The 21776-nt window shown below is 34.9% G+C and overlaps 1 protein-coding gene across 1 annotated transcript in view; it reads right to left on the bottom strand.

Annotated features, from left to right (window-relative positions):
- Nucleotides 1–21776, bottom strand: part of LRP1B (LDL receptor related protein 1B) — a 1467083-nt gene that overhangs the window by 284422 nt on the left and 1160885 nt on the right. Inside the window, exons 42-45 of the mRNA XM_027078335.1 lie at nucleotides 12996–13188; nucleotides 12238–12363; nucleotides 8361–8489; nucleotides 6068–6187 (exon numbers count right to left, since the gene is read on the bottom strand). Coding sequence (XP_026934136.1) covers nucleotides 6068–6187; nucleotides 8361–8489; nucleotides 12238–12363; nucleotides 12996–13188 — 568 coding nt within the window. The remainder of the gene's footprint in view (nucleotides 1–6067; nucleotides 6188–8360; nucleotides 8490–12237; nucleotides 12364–12995; nucleotides 13189–21776) is intronic.

Raw genomic sequence — 21776 nt, 5'->3', positions numbered from 1 at the left:
AAGCATATACATTTTGTTTCTGACTTTGCTGTCTATCAGCAGTCTCCTATTAAGAGGTTGTGTTCCAAAAGATTCCTCATAATTCCATTATTTAGAAGACAGAATTCATTTCTCTGTGAAACAATATTCTAGATAGTGGTAATATTCCTAAACAAGTCTACAAAGATTTATCTCTAAGCTACTTGACGTGCATTATCTAATACTTGCAGTTAGAGTTTGGGATACCAGAAATCCTAATTCTGAAGCAAAGGGGGCAATCACAACCCATTCCACCATCTCCATCTCCCTCCAAACTTCCATAAAGAATCTTCTGTGTACATTGCAGGGAGTCCATCTGGGTGGGTATTGGTGGCAGATAAAGTGAAGAGGCAAATTATGACTACATGAACATGGAGATGGCATGTCAGACTGTTAAGAGGACTGGAGATTCAGGGATTTCACAGTAATGGAGTTTCAAAAATGGTGCTGGGGGCTCAGGTGGAAGTAAGTGTAAAGAATGGCTTGTAAGAAGAGTGGAAATGTGGAGTAAGTAGAAAACGGTCTTGGATGGAATTCTAGGAATAACAAAGAAACAGAGCAATTCTAACCAGACGAAAAGAAACTATAACTTTAAAGTTGAGAAGAGTGGTTAGGAAATAGTATTTAAGAGAAAGGCAAGGGAAAAAGTGAGGTAGGGGGTCAGGAGAACAAAAATAAGCCTACTGAATCTTGGTGAGGAGGGCAAGGGCAGCCTATTAGAGTGGGTGAGATGTGCAAATAGGAACCGATTGTCCCTTTACTTCTAATCCTATCTCTATAGATTCCATGACTTGATACAGAGTTTGGGAACCACTAGAGGGTTAAATAGGGTGATAAGTGGCAATGGAATTGGACATGTCAAGTGGTTGCACAATTCCATAAGCAGCAGGATCAAGGTGGTTGCGGGGATTAACGTCTCTAGCATTTGTAGACAAGGAAAGAGAGTCCTGGAACAGGAGAAATCCATGGGAACAGTGACAATGTCACTTCATAAGTAAGCAAATGCTTCTTCTGCCAAAACCTCTACCTCTCTAGTCCCTCAACCATGTTCCTTTCTTATGTTGCTTTGGTCAGTCAAGTATTGAAATGTGTTTCACCCTCAGGGTGGGTCTTGAGGGAGAAAGGTTATGGGATCTCTAATTTGTCAAGTGAATATGAAAGCCTTCTGACAACTTTTCTTCAGGCTAAAAGTCCTAGAAAAAAGAGAACAGAAAATAATGTAGTCCAAATAAAGGTAACCTGAGTGGGAAATACTAGACTCTTCCCTCCAGATAGTACAAAGGAAAAAGTACACCTACAAAATGTGAGTGGAAATATACCACAGCCACACCAGGAATAGCAACGAGATACAACAAAGGAAGATCTGACAGGGATGGTAGCTCAAAAGTACCAGCAAGAGAGAAAGTAAAACCATTCTTTCCCTATTTAATCCACCTTATTTTCTCCATATCAGTTAAAATATTTAATCAGGTAGGAAAGATATAAAATCAATTAATCTTTCCCTAGTTCTTAGGATGTTCCTTGTAAATAACCTAACTCAACGTTTTCTTTTACAACTCTCCTACCCAGCCTGTAGCAAAAGGAAAGTGACAAGGAAAAAATACATGAAATGTGCTGTCATATCTCTTCTGTTTACTTTCAAACCACATCTTTTATTGAATTCACTGCTTAGGCTCTAAGGATATGCGAACCTGGAAGGAATGATGATTTCCCCTGCAGGCACGCTTATTCTTTTCCTTTAGCTTGTTGTTTGTGGAATCTTCAAAGTTTTGCTATGAATTTGGGAAAAAAAAAAAAAAGAAAAACTCACCAGTTTCCTCTCCTCTAGGTCATCTCAGAAGTACTTAGCTCTCCAGTCCACCTAAAGGTGTTCAGATGGCCCAAGGAAGTTCATGTACTTCTCAAAGGGAGTATATTCATCTCAACAGGGAGCGAAGGAGGGATATTATGCACTCTCTACAAATCTATTCACTCAAACTCTGACACAACCAGAAGAGGAATACAGAATGATAAATTTTCTGAACAACTCCTTAGATCCTCACCAGCTAGCCTGATGTCTCAAGCTCTCAGTCATGAAAGGAACTGCTACAAAGGGGCAGTAATAAAAGATTGATGAGGATTTGGGGTTTTGCTTTGCTTCGAAAGGATAGGAAACCAAAAATAATTCCTTGCAATATCCATTTCCACTCTGTAAATAGATTCTTTGACTTGTGGCATTAAAAAAGAGTAATGTTAATTCTATTAACATCTAAATTAAACAAACAAAACTGTAATAGTACCTCAAATAATTTACGGATTATTCCACCATAGCCTCTCTCCACAGCCTATCAAAATCTCTCTGTATTTATTGACATTTTTATTGTACTGTTTAAATTGTGTTATATTTTACTTTATTTACATTCAACAATAACATGTGGTTTGTGTGTGTGTGCATATATACATACAACAAAGCACTGCATCCCTATGTTGCACTGACTACAGAAACAAAGAAGGAGTGACTGGAAGAAAAGCCTTGGAGAAATCATTCATTTTTCATTCTTCCTGAGCCTGTTCATGTTCCTTTTCCTTCATTATCTTTTAAGTGCTGTAAGTGTCCATGTATTTGACGGACACAAATCTGAATTAATGCTTTATAAGAAACTGGCTTATGGAAAAAGGACCCAAGTAAGTCTTTCCTCTATAGCATGAAATGTGCCCTACAAGGATACCATGTGAACAATCTTAATATGAGAGAAAAATCAAATCTAAAAGATGCAAGTGTAATATGTAACCTTTCATCTAAAAAGCTACCCATTTGTTTATCCTAAGGAAGCTAGTCCGTTTACTCAAATTTATTAATTTTTAGTATGTAATATAGCGTGTGCTTGAGCATTTGCAGTTTCAAATGTACTGCATTAGATAGGAAGAAATTCAAGGCATAAGATTTTGTTGTTGTTTCTTAAGATATCCAATTGTCATGATCTCTTTACTATTATTATCACAAAAGAAAAGTTTTGACAGAAACTTGATTCTCAGAGTAGTTCTGTCCCCAAGTATATGGCTGAGATGGTTATAACACAGAAATCGAGAGCTTAGATTTAAAAAAGGGGAAATAACATTTTGAGTTATTTTATTGTTATTCAGCTGCTGATATTGATATCAGTAGGCAGAATGAAACCTATCTACACTTTTGGAAGACTTACGGCTTCAACCAGCCACATAAGAGTTTAATAAACACATATCATGTACTAGGTACTATATTTCATAAACCCAAACACACTAATTTACTTACTGCTTTTCAAAAAAAACGTTTTCCAAGAAAATCCACAGTAACTGATTACATTTCTGTAGCTCTTTTTATGAATTTTGTTTTAAAATCTACTTTCTGTATTTATTACTCAGTTCCTTCACATTCTAGCTTGATATTTTTATTTTTATCCTAGCTTAAAGTTTTCATTATATTCTCCTTTCCTGCTTATAAATAACTAATAGAACATACCCATTTTCTTGTCTCCTTCTAGTTTCCTTTCCTCCTTTCTTCCAAATGCTTATCCATTTCCCTCTACTTACTCCCGTATCTTACAACATTTTATCATTTTTAATATTTTATAAATAATATGAAACAATAGTTGACTTAATTTTCAAATGTACTTGGCTCTTCCTAAACTACAGTGTCAACTTTGATAGTAAGCTACTCAAGTGTTTGGCCAAGGTCATATATAGTCTAAGACAGCAGAGTAACTTCTCAGTCCTTTATCAGCTACAAAATAACTTGTACATATTCTACTCACTTCCTCAACTTTTTATAGCCTTCTCGTTACAACTGTACTTCACACATCTTTTCTTTACCATTAACCTTTTTTAAAAATAATCTGTATTCACTGTCTTTACTTTTGCACCATTCATATTCTGTTTCAATCCAATGTGATCTGGCTTTTCCTTGCCATTACACTGAACTGACTCTCTTGAAGGCAAGCAAGAGATTATCTTCTATTTGCCAATTACAGTGGACACTCCAGTCTATGCATGCCCTCTTGCCTTCTCTGTAATGCAAACTTATCCTCCTTTCTTGAAAAAAGAATTTCTTGTGAAGCTCTTTTTATTAGTCCTGTGGGACTTTTCCTTTTTATGTTAGTATCTTTTATTTTTAACAGGTCATTCTGATGCACTCCCTTAAAACAACTATTACACCATACATCCTTTGAGCTCTCTCTCTTTAAGAAGTCCAAAATCAATACTTCTGATCTAAACCTACTACCTGAGCTCCAGATCTATATTTACTTATATACCTTTCAAACAGTTCCATCTGAATGTCTACAGGTGCTCCAACCTCAGAATGTGGACTATTCTTATTATCTTATCCCCATCTAACACAAACAAAAGGCACACAAAAATAAATTGAAAAATTAATGAAAACAAATAATATTTTAAAAGCATACAACACACACACACACACACACACACACACACACACACACACACACACGTATCTCCTCTATTCCCATGCTTCCTCCATGTTTATTACTGCAAAAGACTTGTTATGCTACCTTTCAAAATGCTGTTATATCTGTCTCTCTCCTCTTTATTTTTAGCTTTGGCTGCTGTAACAGGCTACTGTTTTGTCCTTCTGATCTCAGTATTAGAGTTTTCATTCTAAAATCATAGGGTTTTTTTCCCCTTTTTTAAACTTTCTGGTGACTGCAAGATAAAGGTCATGTTCTTTAACATGGCACCAAAAAAAATCTTCATTTCCTGATTCTTTCTTCTAACTTGCCTCATTTTTTTCACCACTCCCCAATATGCAATCTGGCTCTAACCATATCAAATTTCTTGCAGTTTTCATTATTGGTCCTTCTACTTGGAATTCTCTTCTATTTTGATCATTCTACCTTATTTATACTTTAAGACTCAGCTTAAATTTAATCTAGTCTATGAAACCTTTCAGGATACTTCTAAGCCCCAAAAAACAAAACAAAACTGTGTTCTTAATAGTGCAATCATAGCACCTTATATTCATCTTCACCTGCTTAAATGACTATCTTTCACTTAGAGTTTGCACTACTTGAGGGCACACACAGAACTCACAAATTTTTTGTCTCAGTCTTTAATGAATTTTACCCAATAAAGTATTTCAATGGATGGAAAGATTTTTAAAGGTAAATTGGTTTGGAAAGATCTGTTGGATCCAGGTTTTAGGAGACCTTAAATGTCAGACTAAAAACTTGTCACTTATTCTGCAAACATTGGGATGCTTTATCTGGGAAGTGATAAAAAAGTAAATGTTTACATAGCATTTACTATATGCCAAGTTCTATTCTAATACTGATATACTTATTTAACTATTGTCTCTTTTTCTTAAAGCTTGGGAAACTGAGCCACGGGTTGGTTAAGTACTTTATCTAAAGTCATGCAGTTAGTGGTGGGGCTGGGGTTCTATCCCAGGTAGTCTGGTTGCTGATGTGTCACAGTCGTTACTATGGTAAAATGTTAAATTGTTTTAGCATGACTAAAAATTCATATTTACTGGAAAGAGTAGAAACAGGGAGACCAATAAAAGGGCTACTTTGTTAACCCAGGCTCAAAGTAGATTGAAGGGGAATCTATCTCAAAGAATTGGAAGATTTGTTGATGATTGGACATGTGGGTGATAAAACATGGTGGAAGGAGGAACCAAGGATAGTACCAAGGTTTCCTGTCCAATAAGTAGGAAAATGATGAGAGCATGGTTAGGAGAGAGAATTAAGGAATGAAGGGGGACATTTTGGAGCAGTAGATTCAGTATTACACATTCTGGTAGAAATGTCCCATAAATAGGGTGGTTGAACTGAAAAGGTGAGAAAGAATTTTGAAGTGAGCAAAGAAAGAAATAGAAACGGAAAATATAGTCATAATTTTCAGCTGACTCTAGTAACTCCCCTCCAATAGCATTTACCAAAGTATGGTCCATAGATGCTAACTGTTGTTATGTATCAAAAGGGGGAAACCATAGTGCTCTCAGGAACACACTTTGGAAGAGTTTAGGAAACACTTAGCATGATAATATTCCGAGGCTGATACAATATGTGTTTACCTTTACAGTCTAATTCATCAGAGTTGTCTCCACAGTCGTTTCCACCATCACATAACTTGCTGTGAGGAACACAACGACGATTGTAGCAGGGCTTGAAACCTCTTCGACAGCTTCTGTTTTCTTACACAGAAAAGAAAAACACATACTTGGAGGGCTTATAGAACTATTTTTACAAAAAGAAGATCACAGATGATACCTCATTCACAATAACTGGATTGTGGGTCTATAAAACAAGTGCCATGTGGCATCCAAGTTCTGGGTTAGAATATCTGTGCATTATCAAGTAGTTCATGCGGTAAAAAGCCTTTCTGACTGTTTTAACCTCAGCGATTCATACTCGGAGACCTCGTCAAACTATACTCACATTATTGTTTCTGGCATTTCTGTAAGCTAGCGTAGAAATAAACATGTATCACATACTCAAATCTGAAGAAAAGAATCTCTACCTCCAACGCAATAAAGACACACCAACACCTATCCCCTCTCTCCTTTGTACCCCACAAAGATTTTAAAACAAGGAAAAAAGTGTCAAAACATGTATCCCTGAATCAGTGAATCCAAGAGTCACCTACTTATCCATAGATTTCTCTTAGAAATCATCTTAAAATGTCTATCCAAATTTTCTAAGCAGAATAATAATTGCCTCTGAATTCTATTTACCTTAATGAGAGTCTCCTGACATTTTCTGATTTGGGACAGAAGGTACCACTCACAATAATAATAGCTGCCATTTACTGAAAAGTAATTTTGTGCCAGGCTCTATATTGAGCATATGTAAATGTACATTTGTTTATTTAATGCTCCCAACCATCACCCCATCTAGATTTGCTTGGTAGTGAGAAACTAAAACATAGAGAAGTCAGTACCCTTGTTCATGCTAGTCACACACTAGTATGTTTGGGAACAAAGATTTAACCTCAAGTGTGATTCTAAACTCTGGAATCTATACCTGAGATTGTCAAACTATAGTCCGCAGGCCAAATGCAGCCTATCAGCCTGTTTCTATATGGCTCTGAAGCTAAGAATGATTTTTACATTTTTAAAGGATTGTTAAAAAAATAGAATATGTGACAGGAGTATATATGGCCCACAAAACCTATAATACAAGCTGATCTTTTATAGAAAAAGTTTGCTAACCCCTTCTCACACAAATATTACCTGCCTTCTAAGAAGATAAAAATAATGTGAAATATATTCTCAAGCCAATTCATAATAATATGAATTTGTAAGTTGATTATTATTACATTTTTATATGCTTTAATATTTTCATGGTGTACAGGATATAGCTGTTGATTCAAGCAAACATGTCATTTGAGGTAAATTCCCTAAGATTTCAGTTACATATAAATTATGGACAAATTACATTTGACTGTCATTTTAACCAAGGGTGTTTATTCTGCAATGTAAAAGTGTGACATAAATTTCCCAAAATCCATCCTCCTCGTTTTAACTTTCTCTAATATAAGAAAACAAAGGAGAAAAATAGAAGCCAAATATAGCAATTCCAGATATAGATTCCTAAATTTTGCAAAGCATATAATACCAGTACTATTGTATTACAGCACAAAAATAAATCAGACTAATTTAGAAATAATCTGGATCAATTCTATAATAACTATTAATGATTGCATAGACACAAACTTTCAGGAAAAATATTGTTGCAGCGAAGGCAAATAACAGTTGCTTACTAGCGTCCAAAAGCCAGTCTCTACTTCCAAGGGAGAAGGAAAGGTTGACTACCACTTGGTGTCACCTACAGAGGCACAGATGGTGGAATTCCATACTTAATGGGGACCATGGCTAAAGCAATCAGCCTTTGTACCTAAGGACACTAGCTCTGGGACAATCCTGGAGGCAAAAATAGAATGAAAAAGACTTTGATATCAGCACAACAACATGCTATTGACTGATGGGGGACTTTTGCTGCAGAAGTAACCCTGCAATATCTACCCAATAACTGATATTTCTGACATATTTTTAGGAATGTAAGCCTAAAACTTTTTGCTAATGATGAATAATGAAGCAGCTCAAAAGACAGGCTCCTGCTGTATTTAAATTTATACTTCATGCATGGAAAACCATGGGGAAATTCTTCAATGAATATCATGTGTTTTGGGTAGGAAATATGGTGCCCCATTTGAGTAAGAACAAAGCCAAATAATTTGCCTTAGATCTACATGTTAATGAGAGGCATTAAGGAAATCATACACATAAACCAAATGGAGACAATCACACCAAAAGCTATAAAAAGAATTACATTCTGAAATGAGTAAGTCATACATTGGAAACTCACCACAGTAGAGCAGTTTTTCATCAGATTTATCCTTACAATGAGGAATGCCATCACAGGTGAGCTGGTAATCAATACATTCTCCATTTCCACACTCAAACTCTGAATAAATATTGCAGGAAGAATTTTTAGCTGAAAGGAAAAAAGCCAACGTTTTATACAATAACAAACATTTTTGATGTCATGACAACTGTTTCCCTTAATCTTAATTATAAAAATAAACTAAAATTTATCTAAATATAAAATTAATAAAGGACAGTGGTTTATGGCATTTCTTTACAAAAAATTAAGAGGGACACTTTTTATTGTGCTGTCTTCAACCTCCCTTTGCAAATTTTTGGGAATTGCCTGACTTTATTTTTCTTTTATGCCTGTTTGTGTATTTTGTTAATTATTTGGTGACTGTACATGCATGGAGAGAAGGAGGGGTTTAAATCTGGGGGACTATATTTATGAATCTTTCTTAACAGTGTATGTTAAAAATAAATTTTTAAAAAGAGCCAGTTAAATAAGCTCTGTACATACTGAGAGTGTTTTTGTATTTTCTTATTGAAATCTCATGTATTCTTTAATACATTGAAATTTTCCAGTACATAGAGTTCTTATCTTTGAATGCTTGAATTTATTCATTACAAATCTCACCTCCAACTGGTCTTCCTCCCCAACTACCTGCTGAAGAAATCTCTGTAGCAGTTTCTATCAATCAGAAGTACTGGAATTGCTGAAATTACTTTCATCAGCCTCTTGCTCTATCCATGGTGAGAAGTACCAGGGAGCAGACCCTCTCTTCCTGCCACACGTGATCAGTACCTACTCCTTGAAATGCATGGGAATCTGTAGGATGTGCTAGTGGAGGACAATGATAAACTGGAAAGCATGTGCACCAGATGCTTATGGGCTCCAGTGGAATACTGCCATATTGTCCCACTTCTAAATGTCAGGATTTTTATAAGAAATTAAAAGCCTGAGTTTTTATGTGGTTTGCCCAACTTGTGAGCTTTTCTACAGTTAGGTTTCATCCCTGGAGTGCCAGTATGTTACCCTTGTCTTAGAAAGACCTCTCTTGGAGAAAACAGACTTATTTTTATTCTTAAATAATAGATTTACTAGCGAACTTTTGGGATGCAATGTTTTGGTTGTATTACATGCTATTTGCTTGCATGTACTCATTCCATTGCTTGTTGAAAAACTGTACAGTGAAAGTCAGTCATATTAATTATGTTGGAGGTAATTAGAATTCATTTATTTCTGCTAATGCAGGTAACACAACTTAATTTTACAATCAGTTTTTAGGATTTATTTCAGGAATAATTAATTAAACAGCCACAAATACTGTTTAAAGTTTCCAGTGTTTTATTTCTTTATTATCCTAGAATTTAACTCATTTTACTAGAATATCTATCTTATCCACCTATTAAAGACTTATAATTTAACTCTTTAAATGATAGCACCCCTCTCTAAAGGTAATTTTATTTTTCTTGGTGCAGTCTAAACTTCACTGGTCAGTAGCGAAGGTAGAATGCCATTTTAGAGGAAGCAACAAGGAATTAAGAATCTAAAAACATCATTAACTTTAAAGAATTACTGTCTTTAAGAAGAGTGCTGACATTACTGCACACAATCACCTTAGATCATGAACTGAACAAAATTCATCCGTTTACTGAGAGTCCATTAGAATTCCTAACTTATTTTGTCCATTTTAAACATATCCTGTTTAATTTCTCATTTCCAGTGAAAGCTAATTGTTATGATGGCAAATACCATATTTTGCTTTTATAATCGTTGTGCCTTTAAGGAAAAAATGAAAATTATTCATGATAAATATGGTTTATCATGAAAAAACAAACATTGTATGAGCACAATTCTTGCTTAAGTATGTTCATTTGAAGAAATAGTATTGAGTACTTTCTTCCTCTTTCTAGAAACAAAAAATGTGGTTCAGCTATCCTCAATTCTCTTACAAGGTAATTGCTTCATCTAATTATATTTGCTATTCTTATTTCTGTTATGGGTTTTAATAAGGCTAGCAACGTTGTGTAAAATGGAATTGCCTAATCTTTCTGTCAAGAGTTATGACAACAAATGGCTTTTCCCTCCTTTGCCCTCGGGTAGGTGTTAGTAAATGGTCCTTCACCCCTGTAATGCTGCCATTAACATTCATAAACTGCTCTGGGTGAACTAATTCAGAGGTCGACACAGATATGCCAGAAACATCCTCATTTCCTAAAGATGGACTTGACAAAAAGAAGCCAAGAGTTACTTTTCAATCTCTCTGCTGGACCACAGGATTTCAATATGAATGCACAGCGGATACAAGATACTTCTGTAAAGGTATGTCAGCTCTGAGGAATGCAGTATCACTCTACAGTTCTATGTGAATACAACTATGCTTGTTTAAAACTATAGTTTTCTGTCTGATTCATTCCCTCTCATCAACAGTGAGAAGCAGGTGGCTTAGTAGGGATAGATGTATCTAATCTATTTTTCAGCAATGACAGGCATCCGTTGTATACAAATAAGCCTTGCTGTTCTGACTAAAGGCATTGGTTTACTACTGGCCTGTAGTGACCTGTGAAAGAAACATGAGTGATTCTAATGCATGGCTAAAACTCCAGGCTTACAGATAGCATCAGATCCAGGCCATTACAGCTGAAACCACAAAGGCAAACTGAAAGAGAGAGTTTAAGCAATTGTGTGAGCAATTCAGGGAAGTGTTAGGTGATGAAGAGATGTGGGAATTTGTGGCCCGAATTATTGAAATTTGCTATCTTCTGAACAATTACATCATTCCCTTGTTTTCTTTGGCACATTCTTAAATAAAAGTCTTTTACTTCTTTTGCTAAGAGATGCCCTTTTGGGTTCTGGTACCAATTTGCAAAGTGAGAAAATACGTATATGTTCTTGCATTAGGTGCAGTAGTTTTCAAAGTAAAGAAAACGATGACAAAGTGCTTATATTAAAATAAAGAACAGGCAAAAGAGAACATCTTCTTGGTATATAAAGACCAAAAGAAGACTAAAAATGAAAAATACTTACAGCTTATGATACTAATTTTTATGATGTAGATATATCCAGCCCTATTGATTTTCTAAGATGAAATATATGAGATGAGGATACAGATGAGGAGAAAAAAAAAACGTCAAAAATTGACACATCCTAAGAGTGAGTTCATCAATTTCTAATTTTCCAAGATGCTTCTCTCCAATCTTTCTTACTCATGAATAGTCTTAATATTAAAGAGAAATTAACCCTTTTTATGTTGCTGGCTAATTTTTCATGGCAGTATTGGAACACTTGAACCCTTACTTATAGTGGAAACAGTTTTGGAAACTTAGCTGTTAGTAAGTATTTACTGTAATGGTACTAATTAAAGATTGTAATGCTTTTGGGAGATATAAACATCATGCAAGGCTGCAACATTACATTTTTAATTAACAGTTTGGAAATGATTACAAATAAACTGTGTGAGCCATTCTTTCTCATTTACATAGTCTGATGGACTGTGAATGGGTTTACTACAAAGCTACTAAGCTACTGCCTATACACTGCTTTATTTCAGCTTTAATTAATTTTGCTATTGACTGAATCCTCAAAGTCATAAACACAAGTTTTCAGATGATCATTGCTTGCAGGTATTTCTCTAGCTAATCCAACATCTTCCAGCCCAGAATCAGGGGGACACAACATTTGTCACTGTTTGGGTTATCATTACCTATCACATGGTGCTATAGGTAGAATGGTAAACTGAGTTCTTTTTAGAAGGGAGAGATAAGACAACCAGGCATCTAATAGTACAACTTCATAAATATACTCAAACAATTTCAAGGTCCATGTGTGCCATTTTGAGCAGTTATATCACATTTCAATTTTCTTTACTTACTCACACATCTGTTGTCATTCAGCAATATTCGATCCCCCCTGCAGGAACAGTTCACTCTTCCATTAGGAGTTAAAAGGCACAGGTCATGGCAACCTCCATTCAGTAACGCACATGGAGAAAGTTCACCTGCAATGAACAGGTTTTACTGGTGACATTTTATATTGAATTCCTAGTCTATGTTAATATAGATTAACAGTAAACTGTTAGACAGCCTCAATCTCTCAAAAATATCTCATGAACAAGGAAGATTTGGGATTTTTAAACAAATCTAAATATTCCAAAAGATAAGAACATTAAAAATATGTAACAAATCTCTACATTTTCTAACATATTTGTCATTCAACGCACTAGTACCTCTAGAAACCACATGCGTACTGCAGACTGCAATTTTGTAGGTATTCCAGTGATTAAAAAAATTTTAAGGCCAGATGCAAAGCTTGTTTATCAACAAGTATTATTTTCTTGGAAACGATCTGAATGTTCAAAAATATGAGGAGTGAGCAAGTATGAAATAGAAATCCAGAATCAAATAATTAAAAATGAATTGTTCCTCTGGTGGTAAATTAAGAACTACAAAATTTTCCATAAAACTTTCAGATAATTTCAATATATTAGATAGTCAAAGCCTGAACACTAGTCCCATAAACAGTAAGAAAACAAAATCCAACTAAGTATTACTAAAAACATAAATACGTTTTTTGAGAGATTATATAATTGAGAAATACATTTGTAACTTACAAATAAATATTGTAACTTACAGCTATTGGTGTCATTGGCAACAGCTATGATACCCATTGGTTGATGTGGAATATCAGAACGAAGAATTTTTGTATCTCCTCCCGTGTACTTGTTGGAACGCAGGATAGCTCTTCTTCCCCAGTCTGACCAGAAGATATAATTGTCATAAACAGCCAAACTGAGAAAAGCCCCTGGCCCAGATTTGACAATCACCTGGAATAAAGTAAAATATCATATTTTATTAAATGAAGATATCCTCATCTGTTTTTGCTCAAAAGAGATTAAGATTATTTCTGATTATTGAAATAATCAGATAAAAATACATTTCACTAAATGTATTATCATAACTGTGTTTATAGTTTATTTTAAATGTCTTAACCATCCTTAATTTTTGCAATGTTTACTTAATATTTTGCAGTATATTTCTATTTAATAATCAGTTTGTTTAAGCAGCTGTGTCTATTTAGCATTATAAACCAAAATCATCATGACAACAATATGAGACTATTAGTACTAAACATTTATTTATCATTATTAAGAAATCTTTAGATATACAGTAAACACTCACTAAGCTCTCAGAACTATATACAGAATATAAAGTTCAACTGATCCAGGTTATTCCTTTAGGAAGCTTACAACATGAATAAGTTAACCAGATATACATGTATTGGCAATAAAAGTTTAAAAGCAAAGACCAAAAAGTTTCGCTCAGAACAAGATGAAGTAAAAGGGTGTAGATTATCCTTCTCAATAAATCTATATATATATATATATATATAAATAAAAAAGGAGGCTTTTCAACACATTGGATATCAGGTAAGGAAGGACAGTGATTCCTGAGTAACAGATAAACCAAGTGAGTCCCATAATCTCCACAGTTTATAGCCTGAGACAGATTCCAGGTAGCAACACAGTGCAAAGAAACCCAACAGAGTCCAGGGAACTCTCTGAGTGGATATAGCTCAGAGTTACGGGAGGGTAATATGGTTAGCTCTCACAAGGCAGAGTGTTGGAGAGAAGAAGGCAACAGAGAGAAAACTCTGGATATCTGCACAGGGTCCTCCTGGAGTATTAAGCACAGTATGTGAGACAGTTACTGCAAGCTGGTGAAAGAGTCATGCAAAAGGACTAGAGAGAAGAGTTTCCAAAATTTACGTGGGTCCAAGAATCACACTTGTTAATGCCAACCAGACTTAAAATCTTTGTAATTCGTGGGACTCTGAGTAGAGTACTTGGAAGGTCTTGGCTCAGCAGCGGGAAATAATTAACCCTAAACTCTGTTCTACTCCAGTCTCTCAAACCTTAACAGCAAATCCTGAAAGGATCAAACTCTTTCCAGGTAGCTTAACTGTTTCCCAAAAGAATGCTCAAGAATTTTAATGGTAATATGTAAAATTTTACCACTAAACTACTACGGAAAAAGAGATGAAAAGTCGCAAATCTGTGACTTCAGTTTCCACCTTAAGAAAGTAGAAGAGAAAATGTAAGTTAAATCCAAAATAAAGGAAAACAAAATAAAAATCAGAAGAGAAAGCAAGGAAATAGAAAACAGGAAAAAATCAGAGGAAAATCAGTGAAACTAAAAGATGGCTCTTTGATATCAATAAAATGAAAAACACATAATGATGAAGTGAGTTTTATCCAAGGAATACAGAGTTATTTAACATTTTAAAATCCTATCAGTATAACACGCAAAATAAGAAAACTCATATGAAGGTCTCAGTACAGAGAATTTATTGGTTGGATCTAATATGCATTCCTGATAGAAACTCAGACTAAAAATATGAATAGAAATAAAAGTAGGAATGAGACAGGAAAAATCATTCTTACTACTTCTACCCAACATTGTCCTAGAATTTCTAGCCAGTATAATTAGGCAAGAAAACAAAAATAAAAAGCATTCAGATTGGGGATCAAAGTCTGATCGATCACCTAGGCCTGCCTTCACCAAGAATCTTGTTAGGTCAGTTTAGTGCATTTGGGGAAGATGTTTCACTTTTTTTTTGAATTTTAGTTTGCTCATCTTAAAGCTGGGGCTGTCCCTTACCTCTGATATTTCCTCTTAGTAATTGTCCATCCACTCACAGCCCATTCACTCCCTGGCTATAAATGTCTACTTTTCCTTGTATTTAGAGTTGACCTCAATCCCTCTCCTCTACTGCAAAACCCCACTGCAGTTGTCTCTATATACCTATCCTGATAGTCCTGAATAAAGTCCCCTTTATCATTTTAACAGGAGTCATGGATATTTTTTCCTTAACACATTCAATGTAGTACTACTGAGAAAAAAAAAAAAAGGATGAATTATTGATGTATGTAACACTGTGGATAAATTTCAAAATAATTATGCTGAGTGAAAGAAGCCAGACAAAAGGGAGTACAGGTATATCATACCATTCATATAAACTTCTACAAAATGCAAACTAATCTGTAGTGACAAAAAAAAACAGTGTTTCCTGTGGACAGAGTGGGAAGCAGTAGGGTGGAAAAAGAAGGATTAAAAAGGGAAATGAAGAAATGTGTTGGGGTCATTGATATGCTCATTATCTTGATGTGATGGTGGACTCACAGATAATATGGGTGTTTGTGTGTGTGTGTGAAGACTTTTAAACTTTAAATATTTACATTTTAGTGCATGTCAATCAGATCTAAATAATTTTTTTTAAATAAAGGCCAAAAATTTCTTTAAAATATTTTCAGAAGTAACATTAGGTAAATATATGGGACTGCAACTACATTTGGAAGGACAGGATACATCAGAAAATAGATGTTTTTACTGTCTAGTCATTTTACTTTGCTTTTGCTTCTAAATCTAATCCATAGGTGACCTATCCAAATAGTTCCTCTGAATTCTTTAGCAAATTAGTGAAGGAACAGAGGGATGGTTTAAATGTGAGCACACCCTTGTTAGTTGAATGAAATGCTCAGATTTCTAGAAGAGAGAAACTAACATGAGTTTTCTCTTGTAGCAAAGAGATGAGAAATAATTTTAGGAATCGAACAGTAAACATACAAAAGAAGAGAGGAAAAAAAGGACCTTAAGCCTTAGAGAAGCGAAGAAATCTACAAGATTTTGCCTCTAAGGCAGCAAGAACTACAAGGAACAGCTTTAAAGGCATTGATGTAGTTTATTTTATTTTGTTTGGTTTCATTTAGAAGAAAGCTTTGCCTCCCTACTGTGGACAAATTACATGAATAGAGACGTTGTGGCATACCTAGAATAAAGAAATGGGCTTTTTGCCTTATCAACATCCTAATCAGGAGGGCTTGATAATCAACATCCAATTCAGAACTATAGAATTTACTCAGTTATCTCCATTTTAGAAACCATTGTGGTATAATGGGAAGGGCTCAGAAGGCCTACATTCAAATGGCAGCATGGTCATTCTTGAGCAGAGTAGATTTGGGGAAGATGTTTCACTTTTTTTTTTTATTTTAGTTTGCTCATCTGTAAGATGGGGCTGATTAAAACCTGCTTCAACAACTTCACAGGGCTGTTATAAGGATATATATAGAAATATTTTGAACATCTTATATTTATATATATCCATATGTATATATACATATATGTTTGTATTTATTTAATTTAGCTGTCAGAGATAAGTTTGATATTAATTTTTGTGATTTTTGCCTCCAGATCTGTTATAAAATAATTATTTTTGTATAAAAATCAAATTTAGAAACCTCAATAGTAATATTTTTATAGAAATAAATCAATTTGATTATTTGCCTTGGAATATTAAATATGCCAAGCAGAGACCTAGCTACATTACTTTTCCCTGTAATCAGAAAAAATAAATAAAAAAGGAATTTTCACAGGAATGATGACTGCATGGGAATGGTCACGAAGAAACAAATATTTGGAAAATACCCTTCCTGGCGCCACATGTTGCCTTCTTAGGAATTGATACATTCTAGGATTAAATCATTTACTGACTACTAAAATTGATGTGGTTTGGAGAAAACAGATAATCTTTGGAATGTGGTAGTTTAAAAAAAAAATAGTCCCCTCTCTTTACCCCATCCTATATCAAATTCTAAATTATTATGAGGTAATTAGCAATGTCATCTTCCTGATTTCCCAAATTTTTCCTCAGTCATTCTGAATTAACTGGTAATTACCCTCTTATAAAAACAATTACTTCATTTTTATTCTGAATATATAAGTATTTTCTGTTCTATAGAGCAATATTTCTCAAGTTTTAATGTACATGCAATTCACTTTGAGATTTGTTAAAATTCATATTCTGATTTACTAGGTTAGGGGTGGAACCTCAGATTCTTCATTTCTAACAAACTTCCAGGTGTTGTTGATGCTGCTGTTTGGGAACTCACTTTAAAAAACAAGAATTATAAAATAGAGAAAAGTACAAAAGAAAATAAATAATAATAATATTAAATAAATAATAATCTTACCACACAGATCTAATTACTTATCATTTTGGATTAAAGAATATATATTTATTTTTTTCTTTACAAATTGACAGGCACATGAGCACCCCAAAGTTTCTTGAGATATAAGTAAAATCAATTTTAAAATCTTCAACCTCTTTAAAGAGGGGAAAAAGATGTCTTTCTTGATCTGTAATACATTAGAACATCTTATATTACAGAGGGACAAGATAATTTTTCCATATGTTCTCCTGTTCTTAGAACAATTTTACTAATCTAAGTGCAGGTCATGTTGCTGTAACCTCCACCCTTTCAAACACACACACACACACACACACACACACACACACACACGAGCATGGGGAAAACTAATGCTAAGTGTACGAGTTTAATACTAATGCTAAGTGTACGAGTTTAATATTCCTCATTTGTATTTCTTTGGAAATAACATGTTATTCCCTAGTCAATATTTCATGAGTATAAAAGATCACCTGTAACAATGTTATGGACTGAATGTTTGTGTCTCCCCAAAATTCATATGTTTAAATCTTAACCCACCATGTGATACTTGTAGGTGGAACATTTGGGAGGTAATTAAGTTTAGATGAGGTCATGAGGGTGAGGTCCCTGTGATGGGATTAGTGTCCTTATAAGAAGAGGAAAAGATCTCTCCTGTTCTCCTTCATGTGAGGATACACAGCAAGAAAGGAGCTGCTGCAAGCCAGAAAGAGGTCTGTCACTTGAGCCCAAATGTGCTGGCATGCTGATCTGAGATTTCTCAGCCTGGAGCCCTGAGAAATAAATGTCTATTGTTTAAACCCAGTGTATGGTATTTCATTAGAGCAGCCAGAGCTGATTAAGACAGTTTTACTTTTTCCTTTTTGAAGAGCCAGGCTTTAAGATTTATATCTGCTTTAAATTTCAGTAACTATTTTTTTGAATCAACATAATAAAGATTGCTTGTTAAGAAAATAACTTCTATACTGTGCTTTCTGGGAAGATTTTCCTGAGAAAAGGAAGGATGAATAGGCGATAGGATGGGAAAGAGAAGGAGAAGCTTTTGGCCGAGGGAATACATGGTGCAAAAGGCAAGAGGAAGGGGGAACATGAAATGCTGGGAAAAGGAGCAAAGGTTAAGTGAGCATTATTAACACTCAGACATCTGGGGAGAGGGTCCCATGATGAGCCTGGTGAGAAAGGCCAGAAGGGCAAATATGTAGGACCTTCCTTCCTATAGGCCAAGGTTGTGAGTCTGAGTTCTGTTCTGAAAGTAATGGTAAATTTAAAAAAAATTTTTAAGCACTTTAAGGTCATTATTCGTTAGTAAAGATTATTTTGCCTCTGGTGTAGAGATTAGATCAGATAAGAACAAAAAGAGTTTCAGGGACACCAGTTAAGATCAACTGCATTTTTCCAGACAAAGGATAATACTTATGATATTTTGAGCAAGAAAGGTGAAGAATACAAATATTAGGGGAGTATTTACAAACTAAGGACTCTCTATTTCCCTTTCTACCAGAACCCACAAGGGTTTTCGTCACTCATTCATTCATTCGTCATTTTACCATTGTTTTAGTAAATAATAAGAGCTAACATTTCATGAATGCTTACAACGTACAGGATGTGTATGTACCATACCAAATTTAATCTCACTCTACCCTATATGGTAGATACTATTCCAATCCACCTTTTATTGATGAGGATTGAAGCTTAACAAGCTTATGTAATCAGCCCAAGGTCACAGATTTACTCAATGCTTTGAGGCTATTTCAGACCCAAAGCAACTAAGATTTGAATTAAATTTTATATATAAAATTTGCCTTGGTTAAAGAGACAGGAGAAACTCTTTGATATTAGCAGATGTGTACGTGCTGTCCTTATTATTAAATCTATGCTCCTTCAAGTTAGGAGTAGTAGTAATCTCTTTGATCCCCTTTTCTATTCAGTATATTTTATGTGAACAAAATAGACATTCAGTAAACACTGCTAAATCACTAAGAATGAAAAATAAATTATGTTAGTTAAACATAAATAAAAATAGTTGTTTTTTTATGGATAAGGAATAGTTATTCTTATGACAATGAAAGTTTTTCTATGTTGTTACCAAAAGTCATTTGGTATATAGCAACTTTTATAAATTTTAATACAGATTGAACTTAGTAGTTTACTTCTTTACTTCTGCTGACACACAGAAAAGGGAAAAAAGCAACATAAACTCAGTCTATAATTAAGCATGTTACTTTCATAGGGTACAATAGGTTCCACTAAGAATTGAGCTGACTTTAGACATTTCACTGGTTAGAGTTCAATGAGGAAAAGAGAAGTGAAATACACTAAATTACACTTTCTCATCTCCCTATTAAACATTTTTATCATAATTTCATAAATACTGTACCTTGCAAGCCTAATCAGCATCTTTATTTACAATGCAAAAGCTTTGTCCTCGTAAATTACACTCTACCATGTTATGTGGTAATAATATACCATTATGGCATAATTTTCAGGCACTTTAACCTTGAACCTATAAATAGGTTCATGTTTCAAAATAGTCATGTTCATTCAGATAATGCATTTCTTGACAAAGTCACGTAATCTCACATGTATCCTCATAGATGGACAATTAAATTGGTAATCCACAACTTCAACTTCAATTGACTTGAAGTTATATGTCAGGGAATTTAGTCACTAAAAATATGCCTTTCCTATCTTGAAACTTCACTGGAGCTTTATTGGTAGAAGCACGGCAACTAATCAAGGAATAAAAACATTCAGTTTTATAAGCCAGACCATATTTCCAACACCCAGATGCTAAATGTTAAACCAAACAATTTAAAAGCCAAGTAAACAAGAAGCTTCCCAAACACCCCAGCTGATTGCCTCACTGACAAGATCATAAATGATCATTATGAGAAATGACAACTTGGCCCCTGCCATGGCCAGGCATGACAAAGTGTTACAGATTGCAGAGAAACAATTGCAGTTGCTTTAGCCTGGGAGAGAATGGTGATGTGGTAAATCAGCAACTTAAAACTGAGAAATATTTAACTTAAGAATAGATGGCTATATTTAACTTGCCTGAGTGAGTTTGCAGAACAAATATAAAATATCTAAATGTCATTAGTGTCCAACGAAATTTGAAAAGAACAACATTCACAGCAGTCATCTAAAAGACTGCCTGTTGTGTGAGAGGAGTTACCAGCCTTTGTTAGAGAAGCAGACCCTTCTGAGAGAGATTAGAGAATGAATTACTTTGATTTCACACTCTCTCTTTCTGATCTCTCTGTTGATCACACTCAACCAAAGGCCAGAGGACAAGGAAGCCATTTGACCACACAGGTAAACCTTCAGGGGGAAGAGAACATGGAGGAGGATGGAGAAAATATCTGTAGATATGCATTAGAGAAGTAGTAGAAAGAACCCTATTCTGAGACTCATTATTTTTCCTGGATAGCTTTTTGGCTTCTTGGGACTCAGACTCTTAACCTGTAAAATAGGATAATAAAAGGTAATGACTCAGCTCCTTTCCCAAAGAAAGAGGATGGATAATATATTCCCTTAGGTCACACAGAAAACTAATGAGAAGAAAAACTGTGATATTCCTGAAGTGTTAGAGCCACTCCTGAATGGAATTTGAGCAAGTTTCTAACATTATGATTGTCTTGGCTTCACATTTGATTATAGTTATTAAAGTTATAGCTTATCCAAAATTCTGATTTAGATATATTTAGACAGTTTGAGATTCATAAGCTGATTTGTATCAATAAAGAGTAAACGTTAAAAAAAAAAACTAAATATATTTTTCAGTTAGCGCCTTCTGCTTTGAATTCCTTCCAAAACCATTCATTGTGAGACCCAATTCAAGGGTGACTTCCTTTGGGAACCCCTTCCCAGCTGCCCAAAGCAAAATGGCTTCTTCTTCTGCGTATCCAGACAGTTTCTATACACATTCATTATAACACTCATCAGAGGATATCATAAGAGCTTGTATTTTGTTTTTGTTTGTTTGTTTGTTTGTTTGCGGTACGCGGGCCTCTCACCGTTGTGGCCTCTCCCGCTGCGGAGCACAGGCTCCGGATGCGCAGGCCCAGTGACCACGGCTCACGGGCCCAGCCGCTCCGCGGCATGTGGGATCCTCCCGGACCGGGGCACGAACCCACGTCCCCCGCATCAGCAGGCGGACTCCCAACCACTGCGCCATCAGGGAAGCCCAAGAGCTTGTATTTTTTCCATAGATACATAGATTTTTATCCATAGATAAATACAATAGAACATATTTAACATTCAATGATTTTTTTTTAACATTTATTTATTTTATTTATTTTTGGCTGTGTTAGGTCTTCGTTGCTGCGCTTGGTCTCTCTCCAGCTGCGGGAGCAGGGGCCACTCCTTGCTGAGGTGCACAGGCCTCC

This window comes from Aethalodelphis obliquidens, unplaced genomic scaffold (assembly GCF_003676395.1).
Source record: "Aethalodelphis obliquidens isolate GAN/ISIS:26980383/991018 unplaced genomic scaffold, ASM367639v1 scaffold2, whole genome shotgun sequence".
NCBI lineage: Eukaryota > Metazoa > Chordata > Mammalia > Artiodactyla > Delphinidae > Aethalodelphis > Aethalodelphis obliquidens.
This window is presented reverse-complemented; position numbering and strand designations above follow the sequence as displayed.